This window comes from Nothobranchius furzeri, chromosome 1 (assembly GCF_043380555.1).
Source record: "Nothobranchius furzeri strain GRZ-AD chromosome 1, NfurGRZ-RIMD1, whole genome shotgun sequence".
Classification (NCBI taxonomy): domain Eukaryota; kingdom Metazoa; phylum Chordata; class Actinopteri; order Cyprinodontiformes; family Nothobranchiidae; genus Nothobranchius; species Nothobranchius furzeri.
The window spans coordinates 41,054,078-41,077,029 of record NC_091741.1 but is presented as its reverse complement, the minus strand read 5'-3'; the positions used below and the strand labels follow the sequence as shown (position 1 = coordinate 41,077,029).

At 44.6% G+C, this 22,952-nt stretch overlaps 1 protein-coding gene across 1 annotated transcript in view; it reads right to left on the bottom strand.

Annotated features, from left to right (window-relative positions):
* acss3 (acyl-CoA synthetase short chain family member 3) overlaps positions 1-22,952 on the bottom strand; it is a 66,412-nt gene that overhangs the window by 20,938 nt on the left and 22,522 nt on the right. Inside the window, exon 9 of the mRNA XM_015961068.3 lies at positions 19,232-19,335. Within this exon, the coding sequence (XP_015816554.1) occupies positions 19,232-19,335 (104 nt within the window). The remainder of the gene's footprint in view (positions 1-19,231; positions 19,336-22,952) is intronic.

Below are 22,952 nucleotides of genomic sequence, written 5' to 3'. Positions count from 1 at the left end.
CAAAAAAACAAGCGCATCAGACTCCCTTTCATCGCTGGCAACAAGTGAAGAGGTAAATGTGTAAAACTACAACATTTAAGAATGGAGAAAGTTTTGTAACTGTTTGTTAAAAATGAATAAATGTATTTTGCCCTCCTGGGCTCCCGTAGAAGGAAACATGGCATCTAATATGGCATCACCCAGAGACTTAGCTCCTGTGTGTTTTAGACCTGATTTTTATGGTTATATGTTGAAGCCAACAAAATGTTTCCAACAACATGGCATCATTTCATTTATTTTCACCAACATTTTGATGGATATTTCCAGAAATTAATGGTAAAAACTGCACGGTCTCCTTAAGTCATGACACACCTCTATAGGTAGAGTCAAGTTAATATTTCTAGAAGGTCAGATTCAGGAGTTACACTGTTATGCTAGTTTAGATTACCTAAAACAGGACCGTTAAAACCTGTTTTCCTTCAGTAAGGCGATCTTTTCAGAGGCAATAAATCTACCCTCATCAGAAATATGTGTAAGCTCTATTTTTGGAAAAGGCCAAGTAGAAAAACACTGTAGCTGCTTGACAAGGCCAACTTTACCTTATAAGACAAAGAGTAAGAAACAAAAAAGAAAGAGGGAGAGTTCAATAAATAAAAGTAAAGCAATACCAGTCTGTCGCCCCCAACAGCCAAAACCTGCCGACTGGAAACAGATATTGTTGCCAGGCAACACCCATGACATCAGCAACCTTCATCCACAGCCCTCTCCGCCCTAAAATAGTGCAGAGACTATAACTGAGATCCAAAATGACAGATTTGTTCTAAATCAGGGAAAAGCGAGCCGAGCTACAGCTGGAATCAGGTGAAATACGCCGGCGAGTTCAATAGTGGGAGTTCGTAAAAGGGTCGGTTTGAATTAAATCTGTAAAAAACACACACAGGATGGCAAAAAGTGAGTCTGAAGTCCTGACTGGAGGGTGCAGGTGAAGGATGAATCAGACATGTTGTCTCAGCTGATGAATCAGGATGAGCCAGCTGATGGGATGACAGGGAGGCAAAGGAATGAGAACTTCACTTCTGTTCCATTAGAAAACCTGTCGAAGATTAACCCACCAGAAGATGATGATAACTTCAAAGTAGTCACACTCAGTCACTCCTACTCCCAAGTTTGTTCATGAGATTTCATACTTCCAGTGAAGATTTAGAGTTGCAGGAGAATTATGAGCAAAAAAGCCAAATTTGGATGTTTGATTCACTGAAACCCAAACATGTGATTCACATCGCCTCCCTGCAGGCATGATGGAACCATCGTGATGTTTGTCAGGTGACCTTTTCACCAATCTCAGTGTGAAGCAGAGACCCATACTGGTTCTTCTGTTCACTATCAGCACCGATTCACCGTCCTGCAAGGCAGATTGGACTAAAAATTGCTTATTTATTTAGGCACGCACAGTTGATAATCTGTTTCCAGAGGAGGGGGTGAGGTCTCAGATAAGGAATTACAAAATTTAATTGGCAATTAAGTCAGAAAAACACAAGACAATAATTGAGGAACTCTGTAGTAAGTTTTCATAGCAGCTACAGTCAGGTCCATAAATATTGGGACATTGACACAATGCTAACATTTTTGGCTCTATACACCACCACAATGGATATCAAATGAAACAAACAAGATGTGCTTTAACTGCAGACTGTCAGCTTTTATTTGAGGGTATTTACATCCAAATCAGGTGAACGGTGTAGGAATTACAACAAGTGCAAACCCTGGGTTATGAAATTAACTGTTTTTCTATTCATTTCTAATTTACATAACCAGACTAAACTTCAAATATTTCTGTGGCCAAAAACACAAGAACATCAATATGTTTACTTTGGCAAGGATTCAATCAAAATTGAGTAATGTCTGATTTTCGTCTTCGTCTTCCTCCACTTATCCGGGTCCGGGTCGCAGGGGCAGCATCCCAACTAGGGAGCTCCAGGCCGTCCTCTCCCCGGCCTTCTCCACCAGCTCCTCCGGCAGGACCCCAAGGCGCTCCCGGACCAGATTGGAGATGTAACCTCTCCAATGTGTCCTGGGTCGACCCGGGGGCCTCCTGCTGGCAGGCCATGCCCGAAACACCTCCCCAGGGAGGCGTCCAGGAGGCATCCTGACCAGATGCCCAAACCACCTCAACTGACTCCTTTTGATCCGGAGGAGCAGCGGTTCTACTCCGAGTCCCTCCCGAATGTCCGAGCTCCTCACCCTATCTCTAAGGCTGAGCCCGGCCACCCTATGGAGGAAACTCATTTCGGCCGTTTGTATCCGCGATCTCGTTCTTTCGGTCATTACCCAAAGCTCATGACCATAGGTGAGGATTGGGACGTAGATCGACCGGTAAATCGAGAGCCTGGCTTTCTGGCTCAGCTCCCTCTTCACCACGACAGATGGACTCAGCGTCCGCATCACTGCAGACGCCGAACCAATCCACCTGTCGATCTCCCGATCCCTCCTACCCTCACTCGTGAACAAGACCCCGAGATACTTAAACTCCTCCACTTGAGGTAGGACCTCTCTCCCGACCCAGAGTTGGCAAGCCACCCTTTTCCAGTCGAGAACCATGGTCTCAGATTTGGAGGTGCTGATCCTCATCCCAGCCGCTTCACACTCGGCCGCGAACCTACCCAGCAAGAGCTGAAGGTCAGAGCTGGATGAAGCTAGGAGGACCACATCATCCGCAAAAAGCAGAGATGAGGAGAAATTATGACACGTCTCTAAACAAAGTAAAATTTTCTAGTGCAGAGAGGAGCCAACCCATAGAAGCACTGATTTGATCTGATTTCAGAGAAAAATAGGACAGGTCAGACGCACCTAATAAATAAAATTACTAACAAACTCAGGCATCTGTTTCTTTGCTTCACTGTTCTGGTGCTGAAAATATCACTAATGCAGATTGAAGTAGATACACAGATGAATGCACCTCTTATTTATTATTTGGAGACTACATTACTGCAGCTGGCAGAGGCAGAGATTTTTTCTATTGATACACGGAGTTTACAGAATCATTTTAAATTTTAATAGGGGAAGACTGCAGGAGGGAGCGGTAAAATACAGGGGGTCCCCAGCAAAAACAAGAAACTTTACGAGTCTGATGAAACCAGCTGGTTTTCCATCAGGCAGTCACAGGGCAGCTCCAACGACCCAGTAGCTGTGCTGGGTCAATGTTATCGAGCTCAGTCCGGCTCGGCCGTGAACGAGCCGAGGCGACGTTGTGCTCTGCTTAAGAAGAGGTGTTATTTTCCAGCTTCAGAAGAAGCGTCCAACGTGTTTTTATGCTTTCTCCGAGACATGTCACGTCGCTAAGTTGTTAGCGCCGCGCGCTAACACGTCACTAGTGCAGCGTAGCCTGCTGGAGGTTTTAAGGATTAAGATGAAAACACATCGATCTTAAGTTGTCGCTGTTGCGCTCACGCCGTAATACAGTATTAGATGCGGTTAAAGTCAGACATGAAAAAATAAATACATTTTACATGAATAAGTTAGGCTTAGCCTGGTGGGGGGAGGAAACCTTGTCAAGATCGTCAACACTCGTTTATCTTAATGCTATTGAAGCATGCAAACCAAAATGCATTATATCCACTGCTACCTTTCTAATTTTTAACTCAGTAACTTATGCTGTAACTGCACCTTGCCCTGCCTGCCGGCTGTGATCACAAGCGACTACATAGTAGTTCCCGCTGCTTCTTCGGGAAACTGCACAAAAACAAATAATAAGACGGGGCGGCGGTGGCACAGGAGTTAAGTGCTCGCCCCGTAATCAGGTTGCAGGTTCGAGCCCCGCTCAGTCTGTCGCTGCTGTTGTGTCCTTGGGCAAGACACTTAACCCACGTTGCCTGCTGGTGGTGGTCGGAGGGACCGGTGGCGCCAGTGCTCGGTAGCCTCGCCTCTGTCAGTGCGCCCCAGGGCAGCTGTGGCTACATCGTAGCTCATCCCCACCAGTGTGTGAATGTGTGTGTGAATGACTGTGTTGTAAAGCGCCTTGGGGGGTTCCAGGACTCTAAAAGGCTCTATATCAAATACAGGCCATTTACCATTTACCAAATAAATAAATAAATAAAACTTGGGATCTTGTAGGCGTGGTGGTGGGATTTCAGCCGTGGCGGCCCGCCACGGCTACGCCTATGTAAGGGAAACCCTGTTGAGGGTAAAACAAAAAAAGCATAACCATTGGTGCCACCCATGCACAAAGTTGTGCCTCACTTGGGCCACCCCATTTTAAAAGATCACCGCTGACATCAAATATGCATAAAAGTTTCAGGAAATTTCAAAACCTTAAAAACACAAAATTTAAATTCAAGAATTTTTTAAGGGATATTCCATCCCAAAGTCAAATTTTGTCTGTTGCCATATCCCCAGTGTGTGTTTTTGTTTATGAAAGCAGGTGTCTTTGGGGCTGCCTTGCAACTTTCAGCAGAGGCTTATAGCTGTGCTGTCCCATTAAAGAGCAAGTCACCCCCTACCAGAGTTTTACTCCACTCCCACTTTCACTCCCACTTCATGCTTCAAAAACGCAAAAAATGCTGTTGCCTGGCAGACAGAGAGGGCAAAGCCTCTAACAAATACACACGCACACACGCTGACAACGACATTTTAACATCATAATATACCAGCTGATGTCATAGTGTACCTCTTAGCGATGGCAGATTTGAATGCAAATGCAGTGCACAGTTTTTACCTGAAGATGGTGAAACACTGACAGTTTTAGGCAGAATATTTAAATTTTAATTAACAGCACGATTAGACACTTATTTATATAGATTTGAGCAAAGAAAACATTGATATGAGGTGACTTGCAAGTGTCAAAGACACAAACAGCTATATTTCTTTTATGATACCTTATTTTATGGAAATTATAAAGCTAAAATAAAGGACACATAAAAACAGGAAAAGCCAAGAAGCCAGGACAACATAAGATCCATCTAACTAAAGTTCTTACCAATCAAAATATGAAAACAGTCAAAATTACCACCTTGAGAGTTCTAGTGTTAACTAGTCCCAAGTCTGAAATGTCAGCTGTGATTCTGTTGTGTTACTAATTCTTTCCACTTGCAGTCAGTATGATTATTTAGGTCACCTAGAAGAATCAGGATCCCTGTTGAGTAAGCTTCATGACTTCCACGCCCAATGCTAGTTGGTACCATTCACTTAGATTGTTTTATGCTAAGGTAAAGCTTAAACAGTACTGCCAGGTCAGGACAATAACTGGGCTGGTTACAAAAGCTTTGTTCTTACTTAACAAACAAAATTTTACTTTGGGAAGGAATATCCCTTTAAGGGATTTCTCACAAATGTAAAATCCTGATTTATTGGTCTTTTTTGTTTAATTTTGGTTAAAAAAATAAAAGCTCAAACAAGAAATACATTTGTTTTAATGGTGCACAGCATTTCTGGCATTATGGTGCCAACAGAAAAAAGCTGTTATGGATCTCGACTACAAACACACAACTACCAGTGGCGGTTTTACCATTAGGCATAGGTCGGCGGCCGCCTGAGGCCCCCTTATATTGGGACCCCCCTAGCCCTGACTGCTAGCACCCCTCTATTAATGCCACAATGGACTATTCCTTTAAGACGCTGATGTACAAACAGGAAGTGATTGGTAGTCATTCCACTCCAATCTAGTTGGTGGCAGTAATGCACCAAATTGTTGTTTATCAAGTGCCATAAGACCACAAATAAGTAGAAGAAGAGAAAGCAGAAAATGATGAGAGGCAGGAGGGTTTGTAACAAACTCGAAGCAGTAGTCAAAACATTAAGCATGGAGTTATCCTAGTGGCTCCAACAAGAGAAAGAAGCATCTTGCTTTAAAAAAGCGTTTATCTTCACTTCCGAAAGTGACGTTGTTTTTCTTTGTGAACATCAAAAGGAAGCAGAAAAGGAAAGACAATGGAAAATGTTTAAAGGAGGAAAACATAGACCAAAATGGAAAATAGAAGAAAAACAAAAAGGCAAAAGCACAGGAGCACTGACAGGAAGAAGAAAGCAGAGCAAATATTGAAGGCACTCAAAGGAAGACAATGATAGGAAAAAACAGGAGGAACAATAAAAAGTGAAAATAACTCATGTCAGAAGAGGGCAGAGTTTCGCAAATCTAGTTAAAGATAAGATTGTCGAAAATTTTGTGTAAGTAAAAGCAGGAAAGGGGAGGATATTTCATAGGAATTACGTGTTATCTGAAAATCTCACTTTACAGGAAGAAAACATCAGAATGATTGATTGATTAAATATTTACAGGTTGGATAACATTTTTATTCCAGTCACAAATGATGGAGGGTGGACAAAACCTAAAGGAGGGGTCACAATGCAATAATGTTTAATAAAAAGTTAAAACATTAACCAGAAAAGCAAATGTGCCATAAATCAGACTTCAAGTAATAAAACACCAAACTCCCATACTGCTGTGTGAGTTATTAAGAGGCAGATTTATTCATTTAAACTGAGTCAGACTATCGTCTCCTTGAGCCAAATCACTGGAAGATTAGGATGATCCTCTTCCGATAAAAGCAAAGTGTCCATGTGTCAACTATTTGCACTCAGTCAAGTGTTTAAACTTTAATCTCACTGAAGCACTGACAGAAGTTTAGTCACTCAAAGTGCTCTGATTGCAAACATTAGAAGTTGTTTTGTAAAACAGAAAAAATAAAATAAAATAGCTCCACACAACAAACATGTTGACTCTGCTCCACAGCTTCATTCCACCCATCCATCCATTTCCATCCACTTATCCAGCGTTGGGTTGCAGAAGCCTAAGCAGAGAGGCCCAGAGTTCCCTCTCCCAGCCACTTGGGCCAGGTCCCCCGGGGAATCCCAAGACGTTCCCTGCCCAGCAGGGAAACGCTGGTGTTTAAAAGGGCAACATGGAAAACATGCAGGACAGTGTGCCCTGAGGACCACGGTTGGGAAACACTGCTCTTATGGCCCATCCTCATCTGTACCGGGTCGGCCCGGGCCGGGTAGTGTAGGTTGTTTACATATCTGGGTGGCCTGGTATTTTTCCGGGACAGCCAAGGCTGATTCTCAGCCCTCTTCTCGAGGGGGTCTGCTTCAGGCCGACCAGGGCCAACACACCCACTGCTGACAGCAAATTCACACCTTCCATTAGAGCACACATCTGATTGGTGGGTAGAATCAGCCCACATGGACTTAAGGCAAGGATGTGTGGAATCAACCGGGCCAGGCTGGGGCCAACTGGGGCTACCCGGCCCGGTCCGACCCGGTACAGATGGGAATGGCCCATAAGAGAGAGCCCAGACAGCCTGTGGAGTAAAACTCCTTTCAGCCTTTTGTGTCCCCAATCTCATTTTTTCGGTCACTACCCAAAGCTCGTGACCATAGGTGATGTAGATTGACCTGTAAATCAAGAGCTTTGTCTCCCAGCTCAGCTCTACTCACCATGACAGACCGGTACAACACCCACATCACTGCAGACACAGCATCAATCTGCCTTTCAAACCCGTGCTCCATCTTTCCCTCACCTGTGAACGAGACTTAGAGATACTTAAACTCCTTGACTTGGGGCAGGACCTCATCCCTGACCCGGAGAAGGCAGTCTACCCTTTTCTGACTCAAGACAATGATCTCAGACTTAAGAGTTGATTCTCATCCCAGCTGCTTTACACTCAACTGCAAATTGCTCCAGCAAGAGCCGGAGATCAGGTTCTGATGAAGCCAAAAGGGTCCCCTCAAAACCTTGGCTGTGCCTAGGAATTCTGGCCATAAAAGTTAGGAACAGAATCAGTGACAAAGGGCAGCCTTGGCGAAGCCCAACTCTCACCAAGAATGAGCCCGGCTTACTGCCGGCAATGTGGGCCAAGCTCTGACACCGGTCATATAGGGACCTAACAGCACGTATCAGAGGGCCTGGAACCCCATACTCCCAGAATTCTCTCCACATGGCCTCCCGAGGAACATGGTGTGACGCGGTGGAACGCCTTCTCCAAATCCACAAAACACATGTTGATGGTTGGGCAAACTCCCACACACCCTCCAGGACGCAACTAAGGGAATTGTGCATGTGGAAACTGATTCTACTCGCCAATCAGAGGCGGCAGGCATAATTTCAGCCAGCCAATAAGTCCATAGTGTCATGTTGGTCCCTGTCTGACAGCTGGGGAGGAGGTCTGAAAAAAATTGTCACCTCGGAACATAAAGGACTGAACTGACTCTAATGTGTAAGCGCCATAAGACTCAAATTGTGTCTAAGCTTGTGTCTGATGACACTGATAAGCCTCAGATTCTGTTTAGCTCGTTGAAGTTTCTCCTGAATCCGTGTGATTCCTCCAATCTGGTTCCCTCTGTTTCACGTTGCGAAATGTTCTTAAACCACCAATTAAGTGAGTGTTCTCAGGTCATCTCCCAATGCCACTGATATTGATCAAAACTTATCAATTCCCACCCCCTAGTTCTAAAGTACTACTTACAACAGGTTAGGTGAGAATCATTCCACAGTAAAACACCTGAAAAGATTAAACTATCACTAAAGGCTGATTCATGTTTCTCCATCTGCGCCTGTGCGGAGACACGCAATGCCATTATCCGTCCTTGCGTAGGGCTCCGGCAGGCACGCAAGTACGTACGGAGTTGACCCCACTTTTGTAAACATCCGTCGAACGTGACGGAGAACGCAAGCTTGTGATTGGTCAGGGCACCGCTGTGATCTACACCACCGCCATTGCTCCCTCAAAAACATAAAGAAAGCCGAGAATAACTAGCGGCAGACACGGAGAAGCTTGAAGAATATCTCGCGAAAAAACTCTAAAATATGAACGTTTAATTCCCCCGTGACTGGATGAGTGAAAAGACACGCAGCAAGCGTTTTATTTGTGGACGGAAATGACAGGAAACGTGGGTTTAGAGGTGGCGAGCGCATGAAGAGGTGGAGGTGGCGAGCGCATGAAGAGGTGGAGGAGGATGAGAGACAAATTTGTCCGTGTTAAAAAGTCTCTGATTTACAAAAAACACAATAAAAACACATTATCTTGGACCGGATACATGACAGGATACCACAGAAAAGCGCTACGCCCTCTGTTGTTCTGCCGGGGAATTGCTTTGTAACACTCCCCAGGAGACGGAGAAGTATGAGAGCAAAACGCTTCCGTCAATCCGTGCATGTCTGTCCCTTGCGGAGCTGACGGAGAAGCATGAATCAGGCTTTAGGGACACACACGTCTGAGCTTCAACCAGTAGTCCTGAAAGTGGACTTTCAAAGCTTCAACCTCATTTATCTGGGATAGGCCAATCGGTCAAGAGGGCTAATCTGCACTCAGATCTGAGGTACATTTCATGTAAAAGCGTCCAAGGTTGATGGCTTTCCAACAATCCAGCAGCAGCACTGATTCTTTATTTAACACGGATACGTTGTTTGGTCCAGCATCGATCCTCAATCTACACAGGCAGGATATTGCAAAACAAAGAGGTGTCAAACTGCGGTCACCTAACACATTTATCCGAGCTCTGAGGCACATGAGAAGGAGAGCAATCAAACACAAAGCTAGGAGGAGAGAGGGGAGGGTATTAGCACACTAGCACACTGCCTGAATTCACGTCTCCATCCCAAGGATGACAATTAGCTTTTACACTGCAAGTATTGAATTTCAAGGATGTAGAAAAGCCTAGTTTATATTTTAATCTTACCTTTTGACCCACAGAAAACATTTGCTTAACTACCAAGTTTTCTTCAAGAAGATTAAGCTCATCCATTCTGACATTTTAAAGACCACATTTATTCAACACGTTTGCAGTGGTCTTTAGAACAAACGAATGCCTTGTGAGTCAATCACTGTGAGACAAATGCTCTGGCACTCTTGTTTCAAGAACCAGAAGTTAGTCAGAGCAAAGGGGAACAGAAGTCGGCAGCATTTAAAATCCTACTCATAATTTCCAGATTTTTGGACCTCACTTTTGATTGGCCAACCACAACTCGACTCTACCACAGCTTTTGTTTTCTCTGCAACATTGATCTTGTATCTCCACAAACAACACAAGACTGAGGGAGTTAAATGTACATGCACTGTATTTGTATAGTGTCGTCTTAGGGTTCAACAACCCCCCAAAGCACTTTGCAAAACAACAGTCATTCTTCCATTCACACACACTGATAATAAGCTACATTGTAGCCACAGCTGCACTGGGGGACACTGACAATGGGTGAGGCTGTTGAACACAGGCACCACCGGTCAGCCAAGGAGGGTTAAGTGTCCTTCCCAAGGACACAACAACACACTGAGCAGAGCAGGAACCTGCAACTCTCCAGTTATGAGGTTGGAACGTAACTCCTCTGTCATCATTGCCCCTATAGCGAGTGAACAAAGTGGGTGGAAAAAATTCCTTTGTGTAAACTGGTACAGCTTGAATGACATTAAAAGAAGACTTTCATTTATCCACAATGTTGGCTGAAAGGACAGATCAGTTTAGTTACAGGTTCTCCAACTGTAAAAAAAATATCCTCCTCCTATGGCCAGATGGTAGCCTAGTGAACTAGACCAAATTCTTGCTTTGCAAAGTTTAGTCTAGGAACGCTCCACTGGAACCTCTGCAGCCCCTAACAGCATTCTGGCTAGCCAATCACAGCTCTCTAGATGGGTTTCAAACACATAAAGAGCTGTGATTGGTCCATAATGGTGGGCCAATCATAGTGCTCTATCTGCTTAGTGAACAAATCATAGAGCTTTATCCACTTTGTGGGCCAATCAGGGCACTCTATATGCCTGGTGGGTGGGATGATGCAACAGAGTGAAACAAGATGGCGACAGGTCGTTTGAAATGGCTTTTACATCAATTTTGGACTACTAGAACTTGGGCTTCATCACAATCAGGAGCAGATAGCTGTATTTAAGTGCTTTTTTTTTTTTAGAAAAAATTATGTGTTTTCTCCTTCAACTGCGGACCGCCTCATTTACCGATAGCTGTTGCGGTGAGTATGTCACATTCATTGTCCAGTAGCATGCGGAGATCATTTGAAAGACAACGGTAGAACCCGCCCCACAACCGAAAGCCGTCAATGGAGCGTTGCCAGACTAAATAATATATTCATTTAGTCTGGCTTGCCAGGCTAGTCTGATGGAGCTCATATGCTCAGTTTAGTTTCAACTTTTGTTTGGACCATCAAGGTTGCAAGGCGATAGGACACATGCAGAGGAAAGGGTGGGAATAAATATGGTAACGACACCACCCTACAACGACCGGGTAGGCCGGGTCTTCAAAGGATGTAGCCCCTGAATTTGGAGTGTTCTACAGGAGTGTTCTAAAAGGATTGTATACAAATGTGAACTAGACCATTCCTGATGAAGCTTTGACAGGGCCTGGCTCTTGCAGATCACCTGGTACAAGATAGTTTTTATACAAAAGTAAAAATGCCACACACTCAAAGTTTCAAAGGGTAGTTCAATCTGCCGTTATGTGAGAAATTTTTTTGCTAATATTTTCGCCATGGTAAATCGGATCGTTTAGAAAAGTAATACCACATATCCCATGGCCAAGCCGCTCATTTTGATGTATAATGTGTGGGGGTGCACACAGCCGTTTGAGCCGCATTAATGTCTGTGGAAGAATAATAACGGTGATTAATGTAAAACTCCCCCTAGGTGTATAACAACAAGGGCCCTGCTTAGCGCAGCAGCAGGTCCCTTAATTACGCAAATTTTGAGTGGCACACACACAAAATGAAAAGATAAATTGATGTTTTTTTGCTAATATTTTTGCCACCGTAAATAGAAATGCTTAGACAAGTAATAGCACATCTCCTTTGGTCAAGCCGCTTGTTTTGATATATAACTTGTGGGGGTGAATGCTGCCGTTCAAGCCGCATTAACGTCCATGGAAAAAGAATAATCAAGGCGACTGTTGTCCGAAAACTCCCGAGGTCCATAACAATAAGGGCCCTGCTGGCAGAGCAACAGGTCCTGAAGAAATTTTAAAAAGGACCTGCCTGCTGGCAAAAAATAGTGACCATGTGCTTTAGAGGCCAAAGAATTATATTTGGGTGGCTTTGGGGTGAACAACCCTAAAGCAGGATATGTGGCTGGTGCTGGGTTAAAAAAACACACACAATGAAGATATTTGGGTGACGTTCGGGTGAAAACCCCAAAATAGGGCTGGGCAATAAATCGAAAATTTATTGTTATCGAAATTTCTGACTCTTATCGAGATAATTTTTCCCATGTCAATAAATCTGATAATAAAAAAAATGAAAAGACACGTGTAGGTTGGCAACGTTCCTGTCCCTTTAAGAAGATGTGCCACCTTGAGTCACGTAAAAAAAAAAAAAAAAGACTCAAGGTAACTTGTGTGACAGCCCCATCTAGTGGACAACGTTGGTTTCTGTGCATACCTGTAGTTATTGTCCATTTATCGTTATAGACGTGGAATCCTCAATACATCGTGATGAGGATTTTAGGCCATATCACCTAGCCCTACCCCAAAATGATGATTTTTTTTTGGGTGACTTTGGGGTGAAAAACCCAAAATTATGATATTTCAGTGACGTTGGGGTGAAAACCTCAAAATCATGACATTTGGGTGACATTGGGTTAAAAAACACAAAATCTTGATATTTGGAAGACGTTGGGGTGAAAACCCCAAAATCATAATATTTGGGTGACGTTGGGTGGAGTGGAGTGGAGGGATCTTGGAGAACGTAGAAACATCTTACATTAAAATACAAAGATGATGAACAAGATTTCAACTAAATCTGAACCTTACTGGGTGGAGATGTGTTTGAATCCAGTGGAAATGGATTATAACATGGTGATTGATTAGTGGGATGATTCTTACAGCGATGAAAGCTCTGAACAGATCTTTGAGCCACGAGAAATCGAATCTCCTAAAGCTTTAGAAATGCAATCAACCTTTTGTGCTGATCCAGTGATTTCTCTGTCTGATATGAGCGACATGATTTCAACTAAATATGAACCTTCCTGGGTGGAGATGTGTCTGAATCCAGTGATTATAACATGGTGACTGATTGGTGCGATGATTCTGACAGCGACGAAAGCTCTGAACAGATCTTTGAGCCACGGGAAACTGAATCTCCTAAATCTTTAGAAATGCAATCAACCTTTTGTTACCTATAATGATATAAATCTGAGAAATGAAGTCAATCTTCCAATCAACACCTGAGACATGCTCACAAAGCTGAAATTAGATCAAAGCAAATAATCTTTAATTGTTTGGACATGCAAGTGACTGGAAATGCAGTTTCAGTCTTATTGCTTGAAGTACAGACAGAGTAAGGAAATGTAAGGTAAATAAATGTAAAATTTAAAATTAAAAAAAGGTATAAAAGCTTTAAAAGTAAAAACATCATCATGTCATTATTAATCCCAGTCTATCAGACTAGTGCTAGAAACTGCAAGTGGACCTGGGTAACACCTGTGAAGACCAAGTTTGGACATCAGCTGTCCATAGTCATAAACACTCCAAAAGATCAGACCATCATTTAATTATTTTATATATAAAGATTAATACTAAAAAAGTCAAATTCACCAGCCCAATCCAAAAAAGTTAAGTGTCTCCCAGAGCATCCACATTTCCCACAATGCAAAAACTTAACTGTTTTTGCATTGGCTATGGAAACACAGCTACCTCACAAACAGGTGTGTCCTTGGTAGAATTTTTTTAAGAAGAAAAATAAATAAATTTTTTAAAAATAGAGAAAAAGGGTAAAAAATGAAACTGACGGTGATGAAGACAAATAAATTAGTGCATGGGAAGGTCATAAACGTTCTTAAAACAAATGGGGAGCCTTTATAACTTGAATCATACAAATAACTTTCAGTGAGTACAATGTTGGTTCGATTTTCAACACTGTTTTAACTGAGTTCTGAACGTGTTAAACGTGGGATATTCTCTTATTGAAAATGGAATAATGTTCCAAATATGGGTGCCCCTTACTGAAAGAACGGACTGTCCAAAGGTTGTTCGTCTATTGGGAACTGTCCACTCTAAACATGGACCTAGTAGCTCTGCCCAAAGTAGATTTAAATTCCATGGATTCCCCTAAAGATGGTGGTGCAGAACCATGGTGTATTTTGCATATCATACAGGCAAATTCAAAGCATTTGAAATTTTCAAATTTCTGAGGATTCTATGTTTCCAAGATGCGACCATAGTGCTATAAAATTGGTTTTGGGAAAGTATTTTAATGCTCTTTTATATGGTGACTCTATTGTTTTAAAAGTTGTTTCATTCGTAAGAGAGCAGTTAGTAAAGCAGAATTCTATATGGGCGACGGTGGCACAGGAGTTAAGTGCTCGCACCGTAATTGGAAGGTAGCAGGTTTGAGCCCCGCTCAGTCTGTCGCTGTCGTTGTGTCCTTGGGCAAGACACTAAACCCACCTTGCCTGCTGGTGGTGGTCGGAGGGACCGGTGGGGCCAGTGCTCGGCAGCCTCGCCTCTGTCAGTATGCCCCACGGCAGCTGTGGCTACATCGTAGCTCATCCCCACCAGTGTGTGAATGTGTGTGTGAATGGGAGAATGACTGATTGTGTTGTAAAAGCGCCTTGGGGGGTTCCAAGACTCTAGAAGGCGCTATATCAAATACAGGCCATTTACCATTTACCATTTATATGGGAGAACAGCACAGCATGCATGAAAATCCTTGCAGCTTTATGTGTCATTATTGATCGAATGAATCTGAAAGTATTTAAGCTTTTTTTAAATCATTTTAGAGATCTTTGTTACGTGGCTTTTAATGTAAGAGTGGAATCAAGAACAACTCCGAGGTCTTTGATCTCATGTACCAATTTAAGCTCCTCTCCTTCAAGAAATACATGTGAATTTACAGTTTTATCATTTTGTTTGGTAAAAATGCTATGGACAAGGGGTAGGCAACTGTGGTCCTAGAGAGCCGCAGTCCTGCATTTTTTTTCAATCATGCATGGACTTGCAGCTTCTAATTGGCTGAACACACCAATTAGCCGGCCTTCTGTGAAATTTGAATAATATTTCTATGTTAAAGTAGCCTATGTTGATACAGTTGTCTCTAAAAATGTATGAAATTTTATTGCTAAGCACATCACCATGTTAACGCAGAAAGCAAATCAAAGTTAATACAAGCGTCCTGAGACCAAGCTGGTCAATTTGATGTATCATATGTGTGGGTGGGTATTTCTGTTTAGCACGAAGAGGACTGAACACTCTCAGCCCATCAGAGAGCAGGAATGAAAGAGGCGTTGTTTCTTCTGACTTGTTAAAATGTCAGGTTTTTTCCTGGAGTGCTTATTACAGCATCGTCTGCATACATAGGTATGTGGGTGTTTTGCATACTGGTGGAAGATCATTTATGTACAGTGAAATGAGGGCTGGTCCTAGAATGAAACCTTGTGGTACTCCTACTGAACAATCACGATAAGCTGATTTTACACCATTTACCACAAAATACTGAGTTCTGTTGGTAAGGTACAATTTCATCCATTTTATTGCTTGCTCTGAGAAATTTCAGTTAATTTGGTTAGGACGCGTCTGTGGTCTGATAGAATGCAAGAAAGGTGGTAGAAACTATTCAGATTTGTTTGATCAACCATAGACTTTTACTTAGAAAATGCAAACTAGAGAATTAAAACTTTTTATAAATATTCTAAACACAAATCCCTGAACTCCTCCTTGAACCCTCACCTTATCGTGGTGGAGGAGTTTGAGTGCCCTAATGATCCTAGGAGCTATGTTGTCTGGGGCACTTAGTGCCCCTGGTAGGGTCTCCCATGACAAATTGGTCTTAGGTGAAGGGTGAGACAAAGAACGGTTCGAAGGATCTTTCATGGCGGTTAAAACGAAGAGTCGGAGTACCCGGCCCGGAGGGTTACCGGGGTCCCACCCTGGAGGCAGGCCTGGGGTTGGGGCCCGTGAGCGAGCGCCTGGTGGCCGGGCTTTCGCCCATGGGGCCCGGCCGGGCCCAGCCCGAACCGGATACATGGGCTCGTCCAACTGTGGACCCACCACCCGCAGGAGGAACATGAAGGGTCCGGTGCAATGCGAATCGGGTGGCAGACCAAGGCGGGAGCCTTGGCGGTCCAATCCCCAGACAAGAAAACTAGTTTTTGGGACATGGAACGTCACCTCGCTGGCGGGGAAGGAGCCGGAGCTTGTGGCAGAGGTTGAGCGGTACCGGCTAGATATAGTCGGACTCACCTCGACACATTGCATTGGCTCTGGAACCCGAGACCTGGAGAGGGGTTGGACACTCTACTTTGCTGGAGTTGCTCCGGGTGAGAGGCGGAGGGCTGGGGTTGGCTTTTTGTTAGCCCCGAGACTCTCTGCCTGTGTGTTGGGGTTTACCCCGGGGGACAAGAGGGTAGCTTCCTTGCGCCTTCGGGTCGGGGAACGGGTCCTGACTGTTGTTTGTGCTTATGGGCCAAATATCAGTTCAGAGTACCCACCCTTTTTGGAGTCCCTGGGACGAGTGCTAGATAGTGCTCCATCAGGGGACTCCATTGTCCTGCTGGGGGACTTCAATGCTCACGTGGGCAATGACAGCTTGACCTGGAGGGGTGTGATTGGGAGGAACGGCCCACCTAATCTGAACTCGAGCGGTGTTTTGTTATTGGACTTCTGTGCAAGCCGCAGTTTGGCCATAACGAACACCATGTTCGAACATAAGGATGCCCACCGGTACACTTGGTACCAGGGCAGCCTAGGTCACAGGTCGATGATAGATTTTGTAGTCGTATCATCTGACCTGCGGCCGTATGTTTTGGACACCCGAGTGAAGAGAGGGGCGGAGCTGTCAACTGATCACCACCTGGTGGTGAGTTGGATCAGATGGCAAGGGAACATGCCGCGTAGACCTTGCAGACCCAAACGCATAGTGAGGGTCTGCTGGGAACGCCTGGCAGAAGAACCTGTCAAGACGGTCTTCAACTCCCACCTCCGGCAGAGCTTTGACCACGTCCCGAGAGCAGTGGGGGACATTGAGTCCGAGTGGGCCTTGTTCCACTCTGCGATTGTCGAGGCGGCTGTTGCTAGCTGTGGTCGTAAGGTGGCCGGTGCCAGTCGTGGTGGCAACCCCCGTACCCGCTGGTGGACACCAGAGGTTCGGGGAGCCGTCAGGCTGAAGAAGGAGGCCTACAGGGCGTGGCTGGTCTGTGGGTCTCCGGAGGCAGCAGACAGGTACCGGATAGCCAAGCGGGGTGCAGCAGTGGCAGTTGCCGAGGCAAAATCTCGGGCGTGGGAGGAGTTTGGTGAGGCCATGGAGAAAGACTATCGATCGGCTCCAAAGAGGTTCTGGCAAACTGTCCGGCGCCTCAGGAGAGGAAGGCAGCAACTCGCTCACACTGTTTACAGTGGGGATGGGGAGCTGCTGACGTCAACTGAGGCTATAGTCGGACGGTGGAAGGAATACTTTGAGGAGCTCCTCAATCCCACCAATGCGCATTCCGAGGAGGAACCAGAGCTGGGAGGCCTGGGGATGGACTGTCCGATCTTGGGGGCAGAAGTTGCTGAGGTAGTCAAACAACTACACAGCGACGGAGCCCCGGGGGCGGATGAGGTTCGTCCTGGGTATCTCAAGGCTATGGATGTTGTAGGGCTGTCATGGTTGACACGTCTCTACAACATTGCGTGGTCATCGGGGGCAGTTCCTAGGGAGTGGCAGACCGGGGTGGTGGTCCCCATCTTTAAGAAGGGTGACCTGAGGGTGTGTTCCAACTATAGGGGGATCACACTCCTCAGCCTCCCTGGAAAGGTCTACGCCAAGGTACTGGAGAGGAGGGTCCGATCGATAGTTGAATCTCAGATAGAGGAGGAGCAATGTGGTTTTCGTCCTGGCCGTGGAACTGTGGACCAGCTCTATACCCTTGCAAGGGTGATGGAGGGGGCATGGGAGTTTGCCCAACCAATCCACATGTGCTTTGTGGATTTGGAGAAGGCTTATGACCGTGTCCCCAGGAGCACCCTGTGGGGGACGCTCCAGGAGTATGGGGTGGGTGGCTTTCTGTTAAGGGCCATTCAGTCCCTTTACCAGAGGAGCGTGAGTTTAGTCCGCATAGCCGGTAGTAAGTCGGACCTGTTCCCAGTGAGGGTTGGACTCCGCCAGGGCTGCCCTTTGTCACCGGTTCTGTTCATCACTTTTATGGACAGAATTTCTAGACGCAGCCGTGGTGTGGAGTGTGTCGAGTTTGGTGGCAGGAGAATCTCGTCTCTGCTTTTTGCGGATGATGTGGTCCTCCTAGCTTCATCCAGCTCTGACCTTCAGCTCTTGCTGGGTAGGTTCGCGGCCGAATGTGAAGCGGCTGGGATGAGGATCAGCACCTCCAAATCTGAGACCATGGTTCTCGACCGGAAAAGGGTGGCTTGCCACCTCCGGGTCGGGGGAGAGGTCCTACCTCAAGTGGAGGAGTTTAAGTATCTCGGGGTCTTGTTCACGAGTGAGGGTAGGAGGGATCGGGAGATCGACAGGCGGATTGGTTCGGCGTCTGCAGTGATGCGGACGCTGAGCCGATCTGTCGTGGGGAAGAGGGAGCTGAGCCAGAAAGCCAGGCTCTCGATTTACCGGTCGATCTACGTCCCAATCCTCACCTATGGTCATGAGCTTTGGGTAATGACCGAAAGAACGAGATCGCGGATACAAGCGGCCGAAATGAGTTTCCTCCGTAGGGTGGCCGGGCTCAGCCTTAGAGATAGGGTGAGGAGCTCGGACATTCGGGAGGGACTCGGAGTAGAACCGCTGCTCCTCCGGATCGAAAGGAGCCAGTTGAGGTGGTTTGGGCATCTGGTCAGGATGCCTCCTGGACGCCTCCCCGGGGAGGTGTTTCGGGCATGTCCTGCCGGCAGAAGGCCCCCGGGTCGACCCAGGACACGTTGGAGAGGTTACATCTCCAATCTGGTCCGGGAACGCCTTGGGGTCCTGCCGGAGGAGCTGGTGGACAAGGCCGGGGAGAGGACGGCCTGGAGCTCCCTAATTGGGATGCTGCCCCCGCGACCCGGACCCGGATAAGCGGAGGAAGACGAAGACAAATCCCTGAACTGAAGGGCCATATCATCTTTTTGGTGACTTGTTAAGAGACACACAATTGTGAGAAATGAAGCAAATCCTGATTTGGAATCACACTGAATTGGAACACAACCGTTTTACATCCCACTAGGAGAGTTTCAAGATTGTTGGGCGGTTTTCACTGCACATAAAAATATTTAGTCTATAAAATGACAAACTACTTAGAGTGACTGTTGATTCCCAAAAAACTCCTTTAGAGTTTCAATCAGTAAAGAGTCTATGTTTTCCTACCGGTCTGCCACCAGTGATCCAGAATTGGAACCCCAAAGCTTTTCTTTGCCCATTCCAGAGTCTCCACATCACATCGCTCTCCTGCCACAAATATAGTCTGCAATCTGTACATGGGAAGAAATTCAAATGTTTGAGCAGCATGTGATCATTTATTTAGCTACTCGAAACACTGACATGTTCATCAAAAACTGGGTCATATGTTAAAAGATTCTGTGATCTACATTTGAAATCAAGTTTTGGATCTCATTTTTTATTGAGCAACCTAGATTTCATTCTCCTTTCCAGCTTCTACCATGTTCTCTAGAGGTGGGAATCAAAATGGCCTGTACTTGTATAGTCACATTTGACATTCTCAAATTGACTTTAGTTGGATTCACAAAAAGAAGGACAACAACTATTTCACACAAACTTTTTCTTTCCCTTACACTGCAGCAAAAAGGGGAAATTGAAACTGGCCTGCAGTCATACAAATTCCAAGATTCCTTTTCCAGCACATCTGGCTAACTCCTACAATTCTCTCCCAGGGTCATAAATTGCACCAATTGACTTGGTGTTCCCTTCTTTACCCATCAGAGAAGCAGGACAATATCAGAAACTGGTCTTTTTTATATCCATCCGTCAAGGCTGACTCTTACACAAGATATGGGTGGTAGTACAACTTCTCTGGGGTTTTCTTCAGGAATTTTCCAGACTTTAGTCCTTATAAAACCTTGTATTTTTGTTTATCAACAGTCAAAGAAGGTGTTTTAGATTGTTTACCATTTAAATGAATCAATGTGTTCAAAGTAAATGTGAAACTCATCAGTTACAGACATAAATGTTGTTTGTATTTCTCTTTCATGTTAAACCTCTGCCATTTATGTTTCTCCAGTTAAAATTCATGCTAACTGTAATGCAGTCAAGTTTAAGACATTAACATGGACATTTAGTTCTTTCCTTGCTTAAAGTAATAATTTTTGATGCCTTATACAGGTAATCTTGGTAAATGTTGATGCCTCGGACATTGCTTGAAAAGGATGAGTTTATTTTAAAGAGCCACAGTGCCATCCAGTGGTTAATAAGTGAAATACATGTGGGCGTGGCCACAAAATGTTATAGGAGGCCAGAGTTCAAACCTCGTGGCGGAAGAGCAGAGAACAAAAGGGACGCCTTAAGCTAATCTCTGCTGGGCTTTTCCATCTTGCCTAGCAACGCCGTCGCTCTCAAAGTTTTCAAGTCATTAGCTTTCAAAAGTTACAGTAGAACTTAGAAGCATACGACCTTCTACGTCAAACCTGAAGGCGGTTTGGTCCGGTAAAGTTTTCACAATAAGAGTTAAAACTAATTTGGAGCAGTTTTCGATCTGGCAAAGTTTTTGATCATTTGGACCCGCGCTCTGAATTCCACGTTTCTGTGCAGCTGAAGTGAAGGAACCTTAAGCTTGTTTTATGCTTGACGCGTCCGCGAGATCCGCGCGGCAAAACTGCATTGGTTTAACAACCATGACCCTCCACCGCGCCTCTGCACAGCCCAAACTTTCCGCACCACGCACCTAGGAAATTTTCTAACCACGCGGACGGTCGGCAAGAACTAGTATGGCAGAGGTTCGTAAATACAGACATTTGTATGATTCAGCTCCCAAAGATCACCGTGATCAACATGTTGTTAATAATTCTTGGAGAGAAATAGCTCGCACTGTCGGAAAAGACGAGGACGCTGTTAAAAAATACTGGAATGCCATGTTGTAAACAACAGGAATTTTTACTTCTACTATGGTTTAGTGTTGGATGCATGCCGTAGAGCTCCATGCTGCCCCCTACAGGTTGGGAGAATATTGGCTCACCGCAGAGACAAGCCGCATGAACCATAAACGCTGCAAGTTGTGAAGCGCGTTCAATCCGCGAGCCGCATCACCAAGCGGAAAGTAAATGCATCAAGCAAAAACCAAGCTTTAATGTCACGCCATTCCCAGGGAACGATGTTCACCTGAGTTACACAGGGACCGTCGACCAAATCGGGGGCCAAGATTCCTCTAGTCCCTGAAGGTCTGTGCTTCATTTCGTTTGGCTGACTTTTATGCTAAGCCCGATTAGTGAATTCAGATTATAACATTTTATGAGTGTTTTATTTTGAGCCAAATCCACGGTAACCATTAGGACTTCTCATTTCTCTAGTGCCACCAATTCTCATTTGCATGCACACACACACACGACACACCCCAACTTCACCTAAACTCACATGACAATCCACTTTGTTCCCCTTTAGAAACTATCCTCAATTCTACTATAATATCACCAAATCTTCACTGTTTATTACAGATCATTTATTCCATATCACTGCCCTAAAGCTTTGGGTTTATCTATTTTCTTAATTCAATGCATGAAGCTATAAATTATGTTTGGTTCATAATTCATCCGTATGAACTGATGCTTGTAATAAACTCACAAAGCGTAACTAACGCCTGATCATTTCTAGCAATCGAGAATAGTCAGCGCATTCCGGCAAGAATTCAACCTTTAGATTAATTTGTGGTGTAAAATTGAGATTAAATTGAACAAATCTGAATATCAAATTCACGTGTTCCAAGTAAACATTAACAAAAACATGGTGGTGCCCCAATTAACTAACTGAAATGACTAAACAAGCTGAATCTACACCACATTCGATGTACAGAGCTTCAGGAGTTGACGTCACTTCTCCCGGCATGCAACAGTTCAAATCGAAACGGCGCCATATTGGCAGGCAGAAGCCCGCAGCTTGACTATTTGTTATTGCCAGAAAACTCAATCAAATGGGAAATATGGTAGATTCCTGTTGTGCTCCAGGATGCAAAACAGACGCGGACGACATAAGGAATGAACCTTCTACAGAATTCCCCGAGATCTGAAGCGCCGCAAACGTTGGATCATTGTAATAAAACGCGCTAGTGACCGGGCTAAAATGAAACTGTGGGATCCCGAGAGTAAAGGATTTCGCTTATGCAGCGATCACTTCATATCAGGTACTTAAACCAATGTTTCCTCAACTGTGTATGGTATTTATTTTAAATGCTTTTATTATGATTCTTAGTTGGTTCCTAAACTTATTTTGGCGTGGCTTTTTCTGTCTTACTACTCATAGCAACAAGTAAACATCACGTAAAACGTTGCCTCGTGATTTCTGCGTGCTGCCGTTTACGTGTTTTACGATCACAGCAATTAACCAGCTAAGCTGTATTTCATTTTTAAGCAATGGTTGATCAATTGTCAAATCACACATAAAAAGCACTTTGGATTGCTATTATCTGTCTCACCGAGACAGATCTCAGACAGATCCTGAGACACTCCTGCCTGACATATTTATTTTATTCACGTAAAAAAAAATCAAACTAGTGATTTCTCTTGGCGTTCAGTTTATACATTCAAACAGTAAGTAAAATCCAAGCCGATCCCGTTCATTTTGTTTACCTTTGTTGCCTGCCAACATGGCGTCTACTCTCTGAGAGTCACTTGACGTCCGGAGCTTTATAGATATTAACTCTAGATTAATCACTACACTGCGTAGTCAGCTTTTACTCAATCTGCAGCACGCTTCCAGGGTTCAAAATATCACTGGAAATAATAAAAGTAGTTACCCATAAAAGTACTAGAGAATGACTCTTTATATTTAAATGTTTACTTTAATGTATGTAAAACTGAGCAAGCTATAGCCTACTTCTTTTTTAAGCTCATTAAAGCCCATTAGCTTTGGCGGACTTTTGTAA